Source organism: Equus quagga, chromosome 16 (assembly GCF_021613505.1).
Source record: "Equus quagga isolate Etosha38 chromosome 16, UCLA_HA_Equagga_1.0, whole genome shotgun sequence".
NCBI lineage: Eukaryota > Metazoa > Chordata > Mammalia > Perissodactyla > Equidae > Equus > Equus quagga.
Window position 1 is genome coordinate 31,738,262 of NC_060282.1, and position 20,872 is coordinate 31,759,133.

A 20,872-nucleotide genomic window follows, 5' to 3' on the forward strand; every position below is an offset into this window, starting at 1 on the left:
CTGTAGGTTTTGGCAAAAACTAATGAATATTGGTCTTTCCTCTGTGTTCATTCTTTTAGCACAATTTGGTCTTTAAGGCCAATTTTAAGTAAGCATTAGTTTAGGTTAAATTCTAATGTCTCGGGGCTGGCCCCGTGGCCGAGTGGTTAAGTTCGCGCGCTCCCCTGCAAGCGGCCCAGTGTTTCATTGGTTCGAATCCTGGGCGCGGACGTGGCACTGCTCATCAAACCACGCTGAGGCAGCGTCCCACATGCCACAACTAGAAGGACCCACAACGAAGAATATACAACTATGTACTGGGGGGCTTTGGGGAGAAAAAGGAAAAAAATAAAATCTTTAAAAAAAATTCTAATGTCTCTTTTGCCTTTTAAGATCTAAGGGAGAAATAAAATTGATTAACAATCTATCTGAATTATGATATCAACATCTTTCGTGTGACTGTGAGTGGCATAACTAAACATAGCTTTCATGAAAGGATATAGCATCCTTGGATTTTATTTATCAAGAGATTTTATTTTTATTACTGTTGTTTATTCATTCAGTAAGGACTTGCTGCTTTTTCAGTATCAGCAATGAACTTTTTATGTTTTATTTTTATTTTGGTGTCTGTTACAGACTATTTGGAGTAAAATATAGACCTATGGTAAGCTGTTATGTGTGCAATAACGTGTAAACCTATATTTTTTAGATGTGCATTGGCCATCTCTTTATTTCAGCCTGAAAATAAAATGTTTTTCAAAGACAGTTCCATGATACATAATCAAAACTTGCCTCTTAATGTGGAGCTCAGTATGAAGATGAAGTTTTGTGCTTGTATTTTCCCCATGTACCATTGAAATAATTTGATCTGATTAATATATTCTTTCTCATTTCACTTGGAGCAGCTATTTCACGTCATAATTATATGATTCCCCACCTTTGGTACACAGCAGATTCACTTGTGGAAACTTTTATGTGTACAGATCTCTAAGCCCACCCCAGACATAGTGGGTCAGAACCTCCATGTAGGAACCAAGTCATCTATATTTTTAATAAGCTCCACAGCTCTTTCTGATATGCACTCCTAGATGAAAGCAGCTGTCAGGACTATCAATTTAGTAGCATGGGTTTAAGATCTCAAAACTTACCTCTTCTGTAGAACCTAAAACCTATGATATGTAGAGAGAAAGAGATTTTAAAAAGTAGGACCAAGGAGAGTTGAAGGAGACGACTTCTTCTCAGCATTAGGAAGCAAAAGCAAGAAGAAGAAAATAGTCTACGTTTTGGTTTATGTCCCAATTGCAACCAGTTGGTTTAAATTTCTTATTTAATAATTAACTTCTTTTAATTACTTATTTAATACTTAATAATAATTAGTTATTTAATAACTAACGTCTGGGATTAAAATGGCTTTTATATAAACAAACATTTGTATAAACAAACACTCAACTTGTCCTAAGAATACATTAGTTCCTCGCATCTGAAAACATTTAAAATAATTGTTTCAGTATTTCCATATTAATTTTCAGGCTAAGACAAGATCCTGGATTATTTTTGTTCCCTTTCTCATACATAGCAGAAAGGAACCTGCTTACCCTCAAGTAACTTACAGTCTTGGGGGAGAGAGGCAAGTAAAATTACTATGTATTGTGATATATCCTCTAACTATAATAACAACAGCAACTAGATTTTTAAGTGCTTCTCGTGCATCAGCAGTGAGCTAAATACTTTAGATATGTTATTTCCTTCTCACAACACTTTGTATGGAAATGACATTTTTAATCCCTGTTTTGCAGATGAAGAAACTGAGGCTCAGAAGTAATGTTGGAGGTTCCACAGCAAATATGTGGCAGGAAAAGGTTTCAAATTGGAGCAGAGAGAGGGAGTAGAAGTTACTTAATCAAAGCCAAGCCTTTGTTCCTAGACATCATATTTGTGGTCTGCCTGATAAACTATCCAATAGACAGTTTACTAATGTGGGAACCCGTGTCCCTTTCTTTCGCTTATTTTTCATCTTTATGATGAAACAGTTGTTTCTGCATCACTGCGCTTAGCTGTTAGAAGGTCTCCTCCCTACACTATCAAACAGCCATTTTGATACATTGTAGCCACAATAGAGCATAATTAGATAGCTTTTGGGGAAGGTGCACGAAGTAGAATTTTGGTTTCTGAAAGCAAATTTCGTTGCTTCCTTTTTAGTTGCTTTTTCCTCTATTTTCAATCAGAAAAAGCAAAGTGTTTAGGAACAGATATTAATCTCCACTTAGAGGGAGGTACAAGCTTGCATGCCAAGATGGGAATGGAGGCTTTTGTAGAAATGACGCTAAGGCTCGTCCATTTGTGAGGCTCCCTGGAGATCACTGCTCTTATCCTGGGGAAGCTGGAGTGTTTTATCCATGAAGCTCTTTCAACAGCATGGAAATATGTGACCTAAAACTTAATGCTTCATCATTCCCAGACTCCTTACTCACATTTAGTGTAATTGCTGAATCCCTTCTAACTGATTACACAGAAGAGAGGATCATCAAGTGGTTAGAGGGCGAGTTTTGACACGTCTGAGCCGAAAATAAATGCAAAGAAAATCCCAGCAGTCTTTTTTTTCTTTCCAGTGGCTGCTCCAACTGAGAATGTGCTAATTCTTTAACGTTAGTCCCCTGTAGCTTTCTCTCTTTGCTTATTCATTGGAGAAGGTAAGCTTCACTCTTCTCCCTACTGTGTAGCACCCGCTGCCATAAGAATATGTAAAATTCTTAGCACATCCTCAATTGCTCTAGAGTTTCCTGCCACTGTGGAACTTTTGCAGCGTGTGACTTGAGCATCTTAGGAACAGAGAGGAAAGTACTGTCTTTGGAACAGTGACTTCAGTGGGTCCTATCTTTGCTCAGAGCTACAGGTAGATAGTCTTCAGAGGGTATGTATCCAGTGCAATCTGGACAAAGGGTGTTCAGTTAACCAACAACTAAGTTAATTTGGGGAATAATTTTAAAAATGTGCCTACATATACTAATACATTTCATTTCAACTTTAAATATTAAAACATACATTCATTTGCCCATTTTTTAAAACATAGAGCCAAAGCCTGGAATTCTGGGTTTGTTGTTCTTTCATAAAACTTTCACATAATGAGATATATCAGATTTCTAGCTTCCATTTTTTAAACTAGAGCAAGTACGACACATGCAAAGCAACGTAAGTTAAAAATCCTCTAACGTGTTATTTTTCCCAGTCTTTTAGAGTTGTTACAATGCATAATCCAAAGGTGTTTTTTAATGAATATTTTTGAAAAAACCCAAATATTTAAATTAAGTTTTTTAAAAAAAACAAAATAAAACAAAGCCTCCTCTTTCCCCACTAATATTTAACTTATTTACTTAATATTATTAGTCTTATTATTATAATGACAGAACTGCCATAAATGGACTTGGGACCAAACACAACTGACCTTTGGTAAGTAACTCCATTGGCAGAGACAGTAGTGCACAAATGTGTTTAATATTTTTGGTATACTCTGGGCATCAATATGTCTTAAAGAAGGAGTGGAGAACACTGATTCATGTGTTAAATTGGTTAACGGAGAGCACAGTTAAGAAGACTTCTACTGTAGTTATAATTCTATGAAGCTGATGTGCATTAAATTTGAAAAGAAACAAAGATTTTCCAAATTCTGTCATCTGTATTGCAAAAATAAGGAATCCTTGATTATTTTAGTACCTCCCTTATACTTCTTAATGTAGATAAAATGAAACCTTTATTAATGAATAGCTGAATTAACCAGAATCTGTTTCCTTCTGAAACATCAGACTATATCCTGTGATTAGCGGAGGTGTGTCTTCCAGATATTAGCACTCACAGGACAGAGGGGCAGCTTGTTCAGATGCAGGTTCGTGGGGCTGGCTCTCAGATGTTTTCATTCAGTGTGGAGCCAGGAATTATTTTTTTTCAACCAGAGCTCCAGTGATTATGATCCAGTTGGGCACTTTAAGAAACACTTCCCTGAGACTCGACCACATTACCTACAACAAAGAATAGTGTTTCACGGCTACTTCTCTGAATACCATTCCTTCTCACGTTCTTCCTTTCTTTTCTTCCTTTTTCTTTGAACTTCAATAAAACATATGGAGGGCCCAGTGTATGCCAACATTCCAGTAGTCTTTGAGGATTCGCATATACTACACAGCATCTGTCCTCAAGGAGCTCGTAGTCTCTTCAGAAAGACAAACACATAGATCAAGAACTACATTGAATTTCAAGCATTTCCAGGGAATACTTTCTGAGGCAATTGTGAATACCCAAAAGTCTAGAATGCCAGTGGTTTCTTAGGGTTCTTTATTTTCCTATCACCAACATTATCAGTTAGTTTTCTTTTGGGGACCACTGTTTCTCCCCATAAAGAAATTATTTTGAACACTTAACAAACATGACCAGGATTGCCTTAAAGAGAACACTGGAGCCATATTGAGATCAGGTGCAGAGCAGCCAGCTAGGTTCACTCACTAGCTCTTCCTTGTCATCCTTCTACCTTGAAATTCAAACCCATGTCAGTGAAGCATTTAAAAGATTATAGTCCCGGATTTACAGGTTTGCTTACTAATATTTAAAACTGAGATTGTTAAAGCTAGAAAGATCAAGGGTCTAGTAATATGTCTGAATTATAATCTGAGCCTAATTTGACTCCTAAATAATAACAATAACAAAAACAATAATAATATTGTTAAATAACTTGTCCAATACTATCCTGATAATATCCATTGGAAAAGGCTTAAATTTTTCATTGTTTAAAATATTCCATTAACTAGTATTATAGAAACATTTTCAAAAGCAAGCTATGACTGAGAAGCATTTACAGGTTAAACCTATTAATCAGATTCATTTAATCCAAAACATCTCATCCATACAGATTTGGATATCTGGTTTTACTGTAATAAGAATTAGACATAAGCCTCGATGGAGGGAAACATATCAGAAAAGTATTGATTCTGTAATTGAATAAGAGGGTGTAAAAACACGGAAGAAATATCTTTACTTTTAAAGAATGTTTTATTACTATTTACAACAGTTAAACGCTGATCATGAAAAGAGCTTATTTCTGAAGTAACAACTGCATCTCTATCTTCTTTCACAGGGTTTTGGAAATCCCTCCGGTGAATATTGGCTGGGGAATGAGTTTATTTTTGCCATAACCAGTCAGAGACAGTACACACTAAGAATTGAGTTAATGGACTGGGAAGGAAACAGAGCCTACTCACAGTATGACAGATTCCACATAGGAAACGAAAAGCAAAACTACAGGTAAGTTCTTCTTCTGTGTAGCACTCCACTACCTTGGGTCTAGCCACTTAATAGTTTTAGTGGAAAAATGTGAAAAAAAGAAATTATGAAAGTCATCCATCAAAGTAAAAACGAGTTGTTTGTATAGGCCTATGACAGATACAAAAAGCCTTATAGAGACTCCTTAAAAAATTTAAACTTCAAGTTTCACAGACTTACTGATGTTGGCTCAATTCTAGACAATAGGGAATTTAGTCAAGCACAATATTATTGTTTTTGTTATTGTTACAAAGGTGCAGTGAATTCATACTTATAAAACTGATGACAGAGAACTGACTCAAATTCAGTGGCTTGAAATAAATACTCCATTCCTTCTGTCAAAAGATTTTCTACTTATACTTTCTTTATTAACCTTTCTTAAATTATTATTTTTTCACGTCTTGAAGGTGACAAAAGAGGAGTAAAATTTTATGTTTTTGAATGACTTACATAAAAGGTAAGGTAAATGAGGCTTAATTTAGAATTTTTTGGTAAATAATGTAAAAGGCAAAAACAAACTCAAATAATGGCATCAATCCACACAATATATCATTGCAGGTATAAAAATAGGCAAACTATCCACTTAATTGTTAACATCTCTGATTTTTTTTTTGATGAGCAGCTTGTACACTAGAAAAAGAAACATTAAGAAATGATGAAGCAAGTAATGTGGTGTGGTAAATTCATTTCACAAACACTTATTTTTTTCCTTCTGTGTTCCAGGAACTCTACTATACACTGATGATTTTGCAGTCAGTGACGAAGTCACTAGTTCCCCAGACCTCACAGTCCAGCTTTGTTACTAACTATGTCACTGAACAATTGATTGGCACTCCTTGAGAACAGGGAATATATTTCAGTTACTTTTATATCACTACTCATTAACGCCATGCCTGGCACATAGCAGGTATTTAATAATTGTATATGTGCCTCAGTTTTCTAATCAGCAAGTTAGAGTTGCAGTGATGTTAAGCTCTCAATATTGTGGCTACTCTACATCCATCACGGAAAACAATCGTGTCCATTATAGGGTTGGCACATTGCTTCAAGCAAAATGCAATGACAGCAACCAAAGACTTCTGTTTTTTTCCAACCTGTGTGGCCCTCTGCTCATAGTTCAACTGTTTCTGCTGCTTATTTGTCTTTTTGAGACATACCATTCTTTAGGAGTTCGAATCTACAACTTTTTCATGAACACGTCTCACGTTATTTTAATGGATCATGTATGGGATTGGATCCTTGGAGACGTAATAATCATTTTCTTAACAAACAATGATGATGTCACCACAATAGAGGATGAGAAATAGATCTAAAGAGCTGATAGTCCCATGGCAGGGAGTGAGAGTGTACATAATGGCAACTCAAGAAACCATAGAAGAGACATTTATAAAATGCAATGGAGTGTAAGAAGAAGTGTTTCCAAGGAGGTCAATATTTTGAGAATTTTATAACAAGAAAAACCACTGTAAAACATCAGGGGTACTCTTATGTAAATGTTTTGACCTGAAACTTGAGACTACATGAAACTTGGCTAACGTAAGACAGCCTGACAATAGGACTAGCAAGTAATTAGTCTAGTCCTTTTCTAGGCTCCTGAAGAATTTGCTTTGGTTCCTTTTCCAAAATGTCTCTCAATTTGTGTGTGTGTATGTGTGTGCACACAGACGTGGTTGCGAGGCTGGAGTGGTATTAGAGGGACAGTGATTGGGCAGGTTTAGGAGGATTGTGGGCATCTGAATTTGGCTTCAGGGTGCGTGGTATGAATGTCATTCTGGCATAGCCATGAGGAAGGAGCATTTACCTCACCTTAGAGTATCCTACTGCCCTCATTGAGCATTTCCCATTCTTTCAACATCTGTGTGATTCCATTCTTCAGCCATATGATGCAGATCTATGAGCAAAACGTTGTCTTCCCAGCTAGAGTGAGGCATACCCTCTGGTATCCCCATTTTTCTTTGTTGAGACAATTGTGAACCTTGAGAATAAGAATTATAAATCTAGAAGGAAACCTATGGTTTTAAAGAAAAGAAAGCTGAGGTCCAGAAATATGCAATATTTTGCCCAAGGAGGGAGAAAGACTTAAATACGGGATATTTAACTCCTACCTACCTGGGTGTGATTTTCACTGTACCATGCAGCTGTGATAAAGTTGGTAGTTCTGACCCTCTCTCCTGCCAAGACTCAGCAGGAAACAGGTCTGTAATCATCACTTTCTCATGCAAGTAAATATTAGGATTCATATTGGCATCAAATGGGAAATTAGGACCCATTAAACATAACGCCTGTTCTTGTGAAAGCTTAGTTAAAATAATCACACTATAAAATGGTGTTATTCACTCTCTCAAAGAAAATCAAACACAAGCTTGAAAAGGGAAGCTACACCTTGGTGACTTCCTTCTTCACCTGCATCATCACTCACTCATGTCCAGCACTGTTTCCCCAGGCCCAGTATCATCACATGTGGCCTGAAGTTAGAACTGCAGATGTCCAGCTTTGCCTTCGTGTGTTTTCCTTCCACTCCTTTCTCTTCCCTCTGAATTTGAATACACCATTGTGATAAATCATCAAAAGTATTAATGCCAACGTTTGTATGGTATTTTATAATTTATGAAATGATTTTTAATTTAATCTTTACAATGACTTTTTGAGGTAGGTATTATTAGCTACATTTCAAAGGTGAAGAAACTGTGGCTTTGGTCCATTGACTTGCTCAAATTCAGCCAAATTGTAACTAAAATCAAAACCATGGAATTTTTGCTAGATTTTTGCCTTCTATTTTTACATTTTCTATATTTTTCTTCTTTCAAATTAAATTCAGAGTTTTTTTAAGACTTTTCTTTTTAAAAATACTCTATTTTAATAGAAATTGTATTCTGAAAACTCTTGCAATAGCTGTGGCCATAATTTATGAATCTAATATTTTTAAAAGAACATCTTTTTTATGCTCTAGACACATATTGATTAAAAGTAAGTGTTGTGAATGGATAGATGAGCTTTCAAATGTACATATATAGCACATATATTTCTTTTATCCTCTAAGGAAATTCCAAATGATTTTCTCAGATAGAAAATAAAATCTACAGAACCCAGGAGAATATAAATATGAAAAAACAATAATGTGAGTGTCATGATAAACACATCATGTGAAACAACACACAATCAACGTGAAATTATTAAATACTTCCTCTAGAGAGGTAGTGTTATCCAGACCCTTGTCATCTAACACCCAGACTATTATAGAGTCTTCTTGCCTCCAGTCCTGATGCTCTCAAGTATATCTTCCGCACTATTGTTGGGATGGTTTTCCTAAAAGACAATCTGACTTGGTCTCTGCCCTCCTTCATATATTTCAACAGTGTTCATATATCTACAGGTTAACGTCTTCCACTTAAAATTCCTCATGGCCTGGCCCTACCTACTTATGCAGCTACTGCTATCATACTCTCCCCACGGCCTCACCCAACTAGATACCCCCTCTTTATGATTATGTTCCCGAAACTACTTGCAATTTCCCTAAGCCTTCCATGCCTTTGTTTATGCTATACTCTTACCCTACAAATATAAACCCAAATTTGGATACATCTTCTAAATCTTCAAGATTCTACTTTATCCCAGGGAGTCTTCCCTGATACCTTCTATGGTATGTGCTGTGATGCACTCACCCATAGCCTTCCTTCAGAGCTGAAGCACTCCTTCTCCCACCTCCTAGGAATGTTGGTGGCTAACAGCTTGTAGCCAAGGTCCCCTGATTGGGTATTGCCTGTGGCTGAAGAAAGTCACATCATCTAAGGTCACTGTTCCTTCCTGCAGACAGATTGCATCCAATGACAGGTCAATAAAGGTGTAACGTACCCCTTGCCTCAGTTAGGGACAATTCTGAAGGGCCATCCAAGGTCCAGAGTTCCACTTGAGCTTAGCTGAGATCTTCACTGTGACTGCATATGAGCCAAACTTCTCCCTCTGCTCAGTACCTCTTTCTTCACTTTGCCACAGGGATTGATCCTAAGAACACTTCCCTACACATCTCCCTACAGTGATTTTTGCAGAGAAATGCTTCACCCTCACTCAGGCCAATTTGGATGCTTTGTGCTCTCACAGCTCCATAACGGTCTCTGGATAACTATCCAGTATCCACATTCTATTATAAGTCATTAATAAGTATTTATTGAATAATTGTGTGTAGAGCTTTCCCACTAATTTCTAAGCTTCTAGAGTACAGAAACTATTTGGTCAAGATTCAAGATAGATACCAAACTATTAACTAAAAGTTAATAGCTAATATTTGATGAATATATACTATGCACCAGACACCTTATTCTCATATGAGAGAAATGGTACTGTGCACAAGATCACAAGGACTAATATGAGTAGAAGTCAAGGTGTGAGTTTTGATCTCATAACTGCCCCTCATATGGCCATCCCTGATTAAGGGAAATCCATCAGTTAATTTCTAGAATTAAATACACTCAAAGTACATATTCTAAGAGATAAAATATGTTTCCTCTAATCCCATTTCTATCTTTAATAATCTGAATGTGGATGTACATATTTTCTCATCTCTCTGGTTCTCAGTTTTCTGTCATATAAATTAAAGTAGTTGTAAAACTCTTTACAGCTCAAAAATTATTTTCCAAAATAGAATTAATTTCATGCTTATGTTTCTTTTTTATTTTATGACCTTTCAGTTCTTTGATAAATGATCAAATTTTTATCTCTCTAATAAATACTTCAATAAGGGTTTCCATCAGTTTAGGGCTTACAGTGACCTTTTACTTCTCATGAAAACTTTGCTGATCCCAATACATAGAATTAAAAAACAAATACACAACGACCACCATGACAACAAATGCTTAAAAAAATAACAGATTATGTGGTGTTGGAGAGATGCTATGATCTACTGGAAAGAGCTCTAGAATAGGAATCAGAAGATATGGGAGATATTAAATAGTGAAGTCTGGCTTCACTATCTATAAAACCGACTTGGTTGTATCAGTCAGTGTTCAGTCAGGGAAACACAGTCATGATGAGTGTTATGAAATTAAGGGATTTGTTATACAAACTACACCCTATACAAATGTGAGATGAGCTGTGGAAGTGAAGGTCTGGAAGGTGAAGGTGGGAAAATCAGAGAAAGTCACTAACACATATGCTTGAAACCTGGTATGGTGGTGAACAAGCCAGAGCTTACGGGGAAATCCAAGAAACCAAGCACGTCCAGCCCCCACAGTGGAACCACAAAGGGGGAGATCTAAGGAAACCTGTTGCTTCAGGGTAGCTGTGTTACCTGGGGGTGTGCAGTTAAACATCTGGTGGTAGGCCTGGAGCTGTTGCCAGCATGGGGAAGGCAAGCTGGGCACAGAGTGGAAGAGAGGACAAGCTGGGAACTGTCCGGTGCTCTACCCATGAATATCGCCATATCTAATGATGGTCTGAGAGTTGGGCCAATGCTTTACTCCCACCTTCCAAATCTCACACACAATCTTCTTTTGGCCAACTCTAACTTGGGACCATACAAGGAAGGAGATTCTGGGAAACATAGATCTCAGATTAACCAAGTTGACAGTAGGACAGTAGGATTAACCAAGTTGCCCAGTATACCTTGGGCAAATCACCTACTATATTATACCTCAATTTTCTCATTTTTAAGTGGGACTAATCTCCCCTCTCCTACCATAATTGCCATTTTGCTATAGGGATCCAATCAGAAAGAGTATTCAAACATATTTTATATTGGACAAACTTAAATGCCACAAAACTATGAAAGATATTTAGATATTTTTAATTCAATTTTTATCATACCAAGAAACTTATTATTGATTAAATTAATTAAAAATTTAAATTATATTTCTATGTTGAAATCCACCCCCCTCTCTCCCCCCAAAACGTCTTTTATTGGTTGGTATTTATCTATTTATTTCTTTGGATTCTGGACCTAGTCCAGGTTTGCTCATTGCATCTGTGGTCTCTTTAGTCTTTGCCTAAAACAGTCTACACACACCCACCGTTAATATTTTTAAAGAATCCAGGGTCACTTTTCCTCAGAAATGTCTCTTTCTGGGTTTATTTGATTTCTTTCTGATGAGATTCAAATTAAATTTTTTTGACAAGGATGCTATATAAATGATACTGTGTATTTTTCATTTTATCACATCAGAAACGACAAAAGGTCAATTAGTCCCATTATTGGCTGGGCTAAGTTTATTTAATTCGCTTAAGGTTTTGTTTTTGCAATGGAATATGTAGTCTCTTAAAGAAAATTTTTACAAAATATCATAATGTTTAAAACACATAAAGCTGATTTATTTTGGTTGAAGAGTCTGTAGGGACCTATTGCAGTATCCCTTTGCCCTCCCCTTGCTAGTGCCTTAGGCATTTGTTGATCACAGGTTAAAAACCATTGTATTATTTTTTTTCTTTCTTTCATTTTTTTTGAGGAAGATCTGCCCTGAGCTAACATCTGCCAATCCTCCTTTTTGCTGAGGAAGACTAGCCCTGAGCTAACATTCGTGCCCATCTTCCTCTACTTTATATGTGGGACACCTGCCACAGCATGGTTTCATGAGCAGCACCATGTCAGCACCTGTGATCCAATCCGGTGGACCCCAAGCCGCCAACACGGAACATGCGCACTTAACTGCTGCGCCACTGGGCCAGCCCCCGTATTATTATTTTTATAACTAAAAAAGTGAAGATTTACCAATTGGAGATAAATTTAGTTGTACTACTTTCAAGTTTAGAAAGAAAAAGAAAATTATATTAAAAATTTACAGTCTCGTTAGAAAGGCATAGTTTTAGTAAACTTTTTTTATTGGATCAAGTGATTTTGCATGTTAGTTTTCTCCATTCTTAGTTGGCAGTTTTATCCCTGAAGTTAATTCCTTTATCTTTTTATGGTATTAACTCAATTAGTAAATCCTTTATCACAGATGGTATAATAGCAAGGTTGAAGATAGCCCCTCTTTGAACCAATAGAAAATTTGTATTAGTAAAGTCTGAATGATAATGTTTAACCATTTATAATGTACATCTTATATTACAATTATAATCTAACTATAATATTTATGATGCACTATGTGGGAATATTCTTCATATTTTATTATGTCCGTATTATTTGTTGGGGATGAATGATACCTTCATGGTTGAACTGACTGTGGCTATGTTAAAGCCTTGTTCTGGAAGAGATTCCACATGAAGGGATGAATAGAATATTTGAAACAAAATTTCTAAAAAGAATCTTCACAATAATTTGGCCATTAAATATCTGTTTATACAAAGTTTATTTTTGGCCAAGATCGTTATTGGGAAGCAGTTTGAGGTAATGGGTAAAACATTGTATCGGGAATCAAAAGACAGGAACTCTGGACTTGGATCTGTAGCTACTTTTCTGAATGACCTTGGACGAGTTACTTCACTTTTCCAAGACTCAGGTCCTCAGAATCAAAATGAGGAGGTAAGGAAGAAGTCTTTCCAATTCCAAAATCCTTCTTTTTTATTCAACCATTAAAGTGCTCCCATGTCGTGTGTGCATTTCGAGGACAAAACAAATTAGTGTGGATTGAAAAGAATTCTCTTGAGTCTCCCACGAAAATTTAAACCCTGCATTTTTGTAAGTATTGCAAAACTCGTTTCACTCCTTTTTGTGAAATGTTTTTCATTTCTCTGATCCTCTGAGCTTACATGGTTCTGGCTGGAACTGGTAGCAGATGTGTTGAAATACTGAGAGGAAAGTTATTTTTTACAGCAGTTCTGGACTGATCAAGGTAGAAAAAGATATATAGGGAATCTCTTGGTAGTTTCTACCCTGTTGAATTTTTGGTCTAGGTATGAAACTCAAGGCTTTAAGTAGTTTTGTTTGTATTTTTTCAAATAATTTCTCCAACTTGGGAGATGTATTACTTTTTTTAGACTGTGATTTTCATTGTGGTTACTTCCTAAAACAGAGAAGGAATTGTTTTATTCAACAAAATTTGTACTTTGTACTTAACGGAGATGAAATACTCAAGAAGAAAAAGGCACGCTCTTACAACATACTTTGTATCTTCTTCAGGTCTTCGAAGGGGCAGGAACATCTCTTGACTTTAAGGCCGATTGATGTCAGTCTCTAGAGTCTTGGACTTTTCCAAGCTGACCAAAAAAAATGCCCCAGTGCTGTTAGGTCTAAGGATTCCCAGAGGATTCCTGCTCCAGAATGAGTAATGCTGGGACTCAGAAAACTGCTGTCCTAGAAACTTACAGATTGGCAAATGTATCTAGAATCAGCTAGCGCTGCCTCCAGGAAATAGTCTAGGGAGATGTCCTGCGGTCCCTCTGCTGGGGGTCCTCCTAATGTTGTCCACTACTGAAAAGATGAAGGCTCTATCTTCAATGAATGAAATATTTGTTATTTTCTATTATGTGCTATCCTAGGATAAATTGGTCACAGAAATTTCAGTGCAGTTGTATATGTGTATGTTCACACATATGCATACACATGTGTGATGGAGATAGGGTAAGGGGTGGGTAGTAGAAAAACAGGCAATTATAATGCCATTAACACAGGGAGTTCACTAATAAACACTAGTATGGCATGAATAGGGGACCTTATCAATTTAGTGAGGTTTGGAAAACTTCCAAGGGGTGGCCTAAAAGTGGCAAATTGGAATTAGCTGGAGAAATAGTTCAAAGTTGGAGGTCGAAGAGGTAATAGCGTATGCGAAGGCTCAGAAGGGAGACTCAGCATGTCTTGTTAGTGAGCTGCAAGTAGTTAGGTACGGCTTGAGCAAGGAGTGTAAAGGTGTAATGACAAAGCATGATGCTAAGAGCAGAGAGGAGAGCCACACAACTAGTAATATGAGGGACACTTAGGACTGGCCCCTAGTGATGGCCTCTGAGGGCAGCCCATCTGAAACAGTCTTCTCTCACACCCAATCAATTTTTTTTTTCACTCAGTGTTTTGATTATTCTCTTCAATAAATACGAGCAACAACAATGTGCAAGATGCTGTGGGGGAAACAAAACCCACAGAACTCAACCTCTGTCCTTCAAGAGTTTAACCTCTTTGCCAACTTGATTTTCTTTGTTCTTTAAGTCTCAGCGCCATCTGTAGAACTCTGCTTTGTAGACTGAGTAAGGAGCTCCTTCGACGTGCTCTCCCTGTGCGCTGTGCATATCTTTATCAGAGTCCTCATCACACTTGGTTGTACTTGGTTATTGCCTGCTATTAGGCTGCCACCTCTAGGTGGGCAGGGACCTCTCCACAAGTCTTGGCATATGTCTGCAAAGGAAGCACTTTCTAATAAATATATGAAAGATATATAAACAAAGATATTTTTTATCCACTCAACAAACACAGCTGACTACTAAATAGCAATTATTGATCTAGATGCTGGAAATTCAAAGATCAAGAAGTCAAAATTCCTTCCCTCAGAGGTTGATGGTATAGAAAGGCAGCATTTGACAGTAAGATTTTTGATAAAATGCTATGTCCTTTAGTTTCTTGGATTGTTGCTTGGTTGAGATTCATTTGCCTGATCTATTCAACTGTGGGCTCTTCTGTTTGTTTTCTTTACCTGCAAAAGATAGGCAAGAAATTCTATGTTGCCCAATGCCAAGAAAATGAAATAAAATGTTAATAAAATAGGTACACAACATACCTTATTTCTAAGGTCAACTGATCCTGGAAAAGGATGCTATGTTGCTGTCACTGGTAAGCAGTTTGTGGATTACAACGACTATGTACTTTGTCTGCAATTTTCTTTTTGGTGAGGAAGATTGGCCTGACCTAACATCTGTGCCAATCTTCCTGTGTTTTGTATGTGGGATGCTGCCACAGCATGGCTTGATTAGTGGTGTGTAGGTCCACACCCAGGATCCGAACCGGTGAACCCTGGGCCACTGAAGCAGAGCACGAGAACTTAACCACTATGCCACCAGGCCATCCAATTTTACACGCAATTTTGAAGGTGCCATTAGGTGACAGTAAACTTTGATTTTATAGAACTCATCATGGGTGAATAACTGAGAGCTTATCAGAAAGTATAAGATTTAGTTAATTATATTTTTTGAGTAAAAATTTCAAAATTGTGAAAATGACGATATAATATATTAATTACCCTGTAACTTATACAATACCTTTTTCTCTCTAGATGACTTATTTCTTTTATAAGAGCCTTTACTCATTTCAACCATAAACATCATAAAACCATTTTTAATAATTATGCGAAGTATCAACATATATCAACATTAAATGCATCAGCTACAAACTGTATGTTGATAGTAGCATTATAAGATTCAACTTTAATATAAATTGAGCATTTACTCCGTGCCAAATAATTTCAAAGTGCTTAGACATGTCTCTTTGGGTGCTAACACCACAAATGCCAATGTTTGTGTTGGTCTGCTCATTCTCTATTAAAAGAATCAAAGGTGCTGTTTTATTGGGGCCGGCCCGGTGGCACAGTGGTTAAGTGCACACATTCTGCTTCAGCAGCCCGGGGTGTGCCGGTTTGGATCCCGGGTACAGACATGGCACTGCTTGGCAAGTCATGCTGTGGTAGGCGTCCCACATATAAAGTAGAGGAAGATGGGCACAGATGTTAGCTCAGGGCCAGTCTTCCTCAGCAAAAAGAGGAGAATTGGCAGCAGATGTTAGCTGAGGGCTAATCTTCCTCAACAACAAAAAAAAAGCAAAGTGCTGTTTTATTACCTGCCTCAGTTAGAAGCTCGACTAAACAGCTGGATAAAAGAAAAATTTTAGCCTTATTAATTTTTAGGCTGCAAATGAAAAGCAACTTTCTGACTCCTTCACACCCTCATTATCAATTCTAGAGAGAATTTTCTAGATCTGAAGATCAGAAGTTATTATACAAGCAATTGGAAGTCACATCATTGTTAGAAAATAATTATTTTTTGTTATTTTTGTGTGTGTGTGTGTGTGTGAAGAAGATTGTTCCTGAGCTAACAGCTGTGCCAATCTTCCTCCATTTTGTGTGTGGGGTGCCACCACAGAAAGGCTTGATGAGGCGTGTGTAGGTCTGCACCCAGGATACAAACCTGTGAACACCGGGCCGCCGAAGTGGAGCACACAAACTTAACCACTATACCACCAGGCTGGCCCTAAAAAAAATAAAAGCAGTTATTTTAATAAGTCATGCTTTAAAAATAATAGATGTGATTAAAGATCAAATGAATGGTTTGTACCTGTTTATAATTTGATTTTTAAAGTACATCTTGTGTTCTTAGTACAAGATATAATTCTTCTGCTAAGATTGTATGCTTCTTTACCATCCCCTAACCTAGAAGATACAGTGATGGTTAGAGACATTGTCAGTATTTTCTTGGCTTTTTAAGAAATAATAATTAAATATGTAGTTGTCCAATATCCATAATTATTTTATTTATCTCTTAATTGGATATAGTTTTGCTTTAATCTATGTAACTTTGCTAAACTTACTCTTAAAAGTAATGACAATTCTTTTGAAATCAGAGTCTGCATTCATTCATTTATCCAGCCAGCCAGCCATCAAACATTTATCATGTTGCAATTATTTCCCCGGTACTAGTCAGTTGTCTCCAAACTTGAGTGTGCAGATAGACAACTAGGGCGTTTGTTTCAAAGTGTTGCTTTCTGAATCCCACATCCAGAGTTTCTGATCCTCGGATTCAGGACCTAGGTACCTCAGTCCTACCGAGTACAACCAGCTGATGCTGATGCAGAAAAAACACTTTAATGACACTAAAGGGAGACACCATTCTTGCTGGTCTTTGGGGCTAATAGTTTAGGAGAAGGAGGAAGCCACAAGATAGTTGGTATAAAACAAAAGTTTCAGCTGCAGTATGTTTTAGCATGTTTGTCCGTTTTTTGTTTTGCCTTATTTTGTTTTTTTCATCAAAGAATCATGGACCTTTTAAAAAATTTGAGGGCCAGCCCCAGTGACCTAGTGGTTAAGTTCAGCACATTCTGCTTTGGCCACCTGGGTTAAGTTCCCAGGTGCAGACCTACACCACTTGTTGGTGTCCATGCTGTGGTGGTGACTAACATACAAAGATAGAGGAAGATTGGCCACAGGTGTTAGCCCAGGGCAAATCTTTCTCACGAAAAAAAAAAAAAAAGCTGATGGAGCTATGGATCTTCTCCCTAAATAAATAAACAAACACAAAATTTTGCTTACATTTATGTGTGATTCAACTCCACAGTAAGAACCCTTGGAATTAAGGTATAGCTGGACACTAAAGAAAAGTGGTCAATTTGCCTGGGATTGAGGATGTATGTGGTAGGTGGGAGGAGATTAAAGGGGACCAAGAAAGCCTTCATAGAGGAAATATGATTTGTGAAATATGAGCAAGTTTTCATGAGGCAAGTATGGAGGATGCTGGCAGAAGGAGAAAAGTTAGAGAATAGCGAGTATCTTGTACATAGGGGTTCACTGTGCTACAGAAAATGGAGGGCCATATTACATGATAAGGAGTTTGGGCTTTATCTTATACTAATTCTAGAGAGAAATAAGCCCACTGATGATTTTGGTCAACAGAAGAATCTGCTTATGCACGCTGGAGCCTTATTTGCAGAACTTATAGCGACACATTGTCCAAGTACAACAAGAGAAAGTATTTCCTCTTTGCAAAAAAACCTCAGATAATACCCCTCAATGGTTTTCAACATTCTACTCACCCTTTCCTCTCCCTTTGTCTTCCCTTAGGCGATGCTGGAAAGAAAAGTTTCTTGCTGCTTTTTAAGCAGAAATAAAAATGAGAACAAACCTACCTCCCTTGAACTTGTTTATACTAAAAAGTCACCAATTTTGATCACAAGTTTTACAAGGTCCTGACTTAATTTTTGCTAAAAAAGCAAACCCATAAACTCTCTGAGGTGGCTCTTGGCCCGGTCTTTCAGGCACCAGAAGAGGGTCCAGTCAGTGAGGCATTCACTCGGAGCTGACTCCATCAGCCACATTTGACGCCAAGGGAATTGAAATATGTTTAAGGGACAGCTTGTGTTTTTCAGTTTAGTTTTTAGGGGTCTTCGTGCCATGTAGTTCATTTTGGCACTCAATGTTTTTATTTATGTATTCTTAGAAGAGAAGAGGAATACGGGAACACTTCATTTTATTTTGAATGAAAAACAGAATCACTACAGTATGTATTTCTGAACTTGGGAAGTATGGTTTCATTGTCACAGATTTCATGAAAATAGCTTTTTTTTTTTAATGTACAGGATAGAGTGTACTCTCCCAGCACTATGCAAAGGCACTCAGAGATAACGGTGTGTGAGTTCGCTGTTTTCTTTGGAGGAAGAATTTATCGTGAGTTTTGAACATATTCGGTCTTCATCTCATTGAGAAACACTGAGAACTGTATTTTACTGGAGTTTTAAAACAGGAGTCACCGGGAACAATGTTCCCCTGTGTCAAGAGCTTGAGAAGACGTGGGTGGTTGATAACCTCATTTTTATCAAAGTTCTGCATTATATTAATATTTGTAAGATAAGGGAGAGACATTAAAATGTATATTATGAAAAATTAAATAGATGAAAAATTAGCCTGCAATTTATGCATGTATAATAAAAGCTAATATATAAAACAATCACACTAGAAAATAAATGAAACTGGATTTTCCGAAGTTTCTCATTATTTGGGCTAAAGTTTTCTGTAACTCTAGAAATTTATCTTTCTTAATCACAGCACAGATTCCCGTGACCCTTGCTATCTCAACCATTTTTCACCCTTGCATGTCTTCCACTAAACATGTTCAAAGGTAAATAACATATCTACCTCAGGGCTTCTAAGGTGTAAGAAACTAGTGAGACAATGTATTCCTTCTTAGCATAATTCTTAGGTTAATATACATAAATTCTGGTGATTCCCCAGCGATCCAATTCCATCTGAGAACAAATGACACCAATTAAGGAAGATGGAATGTGATAAAGAAAGCTTTCAGGAAGTAGCGATGAGAATTAAAGGATAGGTTGGCATGAGTGATCTTTTTGGGAATTTTTCTTGGTATCAATTATGGGTAAAGAAAGGAAAAAACATATGCTGGATTCAGGCAATAAAGCACCTTATTATATGGCAACAAAACATAGGATTTGCAAAAGATTGGAATTTTAGTTTATTAAGGAATAAACATTTGAGTTAAAGACTTATTATTGAGGCACCTGAGTTCAAAATAAAGTAGATCTTAAACTACGCTGTTAGTCAGCAAAGCAACTCTTTGGTTTCTTATGCTATGTACTTAGTATCCTGTTTGCTCTTTATAAAATGAGAAAAAATTTTAAAGGAAATGAGTCCTTATGGATTTGAGAAAATTGATCCTTTTCATCTTTAATTTCTCCAGCGTATTGCCTATACGCATGTCTTAATTAGCTGCGTCTCTCTCGTTATTTTTGTGACTCTCAGTATGCTTATGTATGGCTATTAACATCAGACCCATTTATACTTGTTCAATTTAAACTTATAAAACTCATATTTACTGAGCTACTGTGTATTTTATGGTTATTGGTTAGAGAAGTTTGATTTAATGCTCTGTTAATATTCATCAGGTACTTACTCTACATGTGACAATCCTTTTAAGGACTTTCTGTGTACTACCACATTTAATCTTCACAACAATATTAGAAGGACATTACTATTATTAGACCCATTTTACAGATGAGGCAACTGGAGATCAGAAAGGATAGGAGCTAGGTTGCAAACCCAAACAAATAACTATTAGGCTCCAAACTCTGTTCAGTTTTATACGCTCTCTCAAGACACAAGTGTTCATGACACAGTCTTACTCTTCAGGAGCTAATGTTTTATTTATTTATCTTTTGTGGGGACAGAAAGGAAAGAAGGAAAAATTGGGGTTAATGACTTATTGTCAGTTATTATTTTCATTCATACTTAATTTGTTCCAAACTACGTATACCTGCTTGATCTTTATGTCTTTTTAGGTATCTATAAATCTCTATCATATCCATAAGTCTTGATTCATCAAACTGTACATTATTAAGTCTCTTAACCTTCTACTCACACCACTCTTTTCTTTTGAAATTTCTTTTGAGCTTGTCTTTCTACTTGCAGATTTATGTCTATGTGTGCAGATCATTGTCATACAAAGTCTGTCATAGGCGTGTATTCATTCATTTTTTCACAGGTGCACTGACTTTGCTTTGTGTATTTTTCTATCATTTTTCTCAGATACTCATTTAGAGACTCTTGCAAATAAGTAAATAATTCTGCTCACGTATGGACAATGGAGTAACAAATACATCTCAAGCATGTGAAAAACAGTGTTGCACACAATGACACAGCCTTAATAGAGCCTCATTCAACAGAGATCACAGTACTAAGATTCAACATTGGAAAACAAACCCTCGATCCTCTAACAATGAAGATAAAGCTATTGAAACAGATTTTTAGATGAATGCCCAGGTTCCAGAGGGAGTTATGCAATAGAATGGACACATGTATAGATATAGGTCCTTTTGTAAAACTTGATGATCTCATTTCTCATATGGACTCTAATATATAATTTAATGGGTTATTCCATGAGCTATTTCTTCAAATGTCTATTGGCAGTCACAAACTAATTCCATCCTCATTACAGCAGTGCCCCATTATGACTTGAG

The 20,872-nt window shown here is 36.8% G+C and overlaps 1 protein-coding gene across 6 annotated transcripts in view; it reads left to right on the forward strand.

Moving 5' to 3' along the window:
* ANGPT1 (angiopoietin 1) overlaps nt 1-20,872 on the forward strand; it is a 239,768-nt gene that overhangs the window by 197,561 nt on the left and 21,335 nt on the right. For 3 of the 6 annotated variants that reach the window (XM_046641601.1, XM_046641602.1, XM_046641606.1), the window contains exon 7: nt 5,102-5,268. In XM_046641601.1, the coding sequence (XP_046497557.1) occupies nt 5,102-5,268 (167 nt within the window). Of the gene's footprint in view, nt 1-5,101; nt 5,269-6,009; nt 6,107-11,724; nt 12,491-18,478; nt 18,719-20,872 lie in introns of those variants that run through there. The other 3 variants (XM_046641603.1, XM_046641605.1, XM_046641604.1) reach the window with 3 other exon arrangements.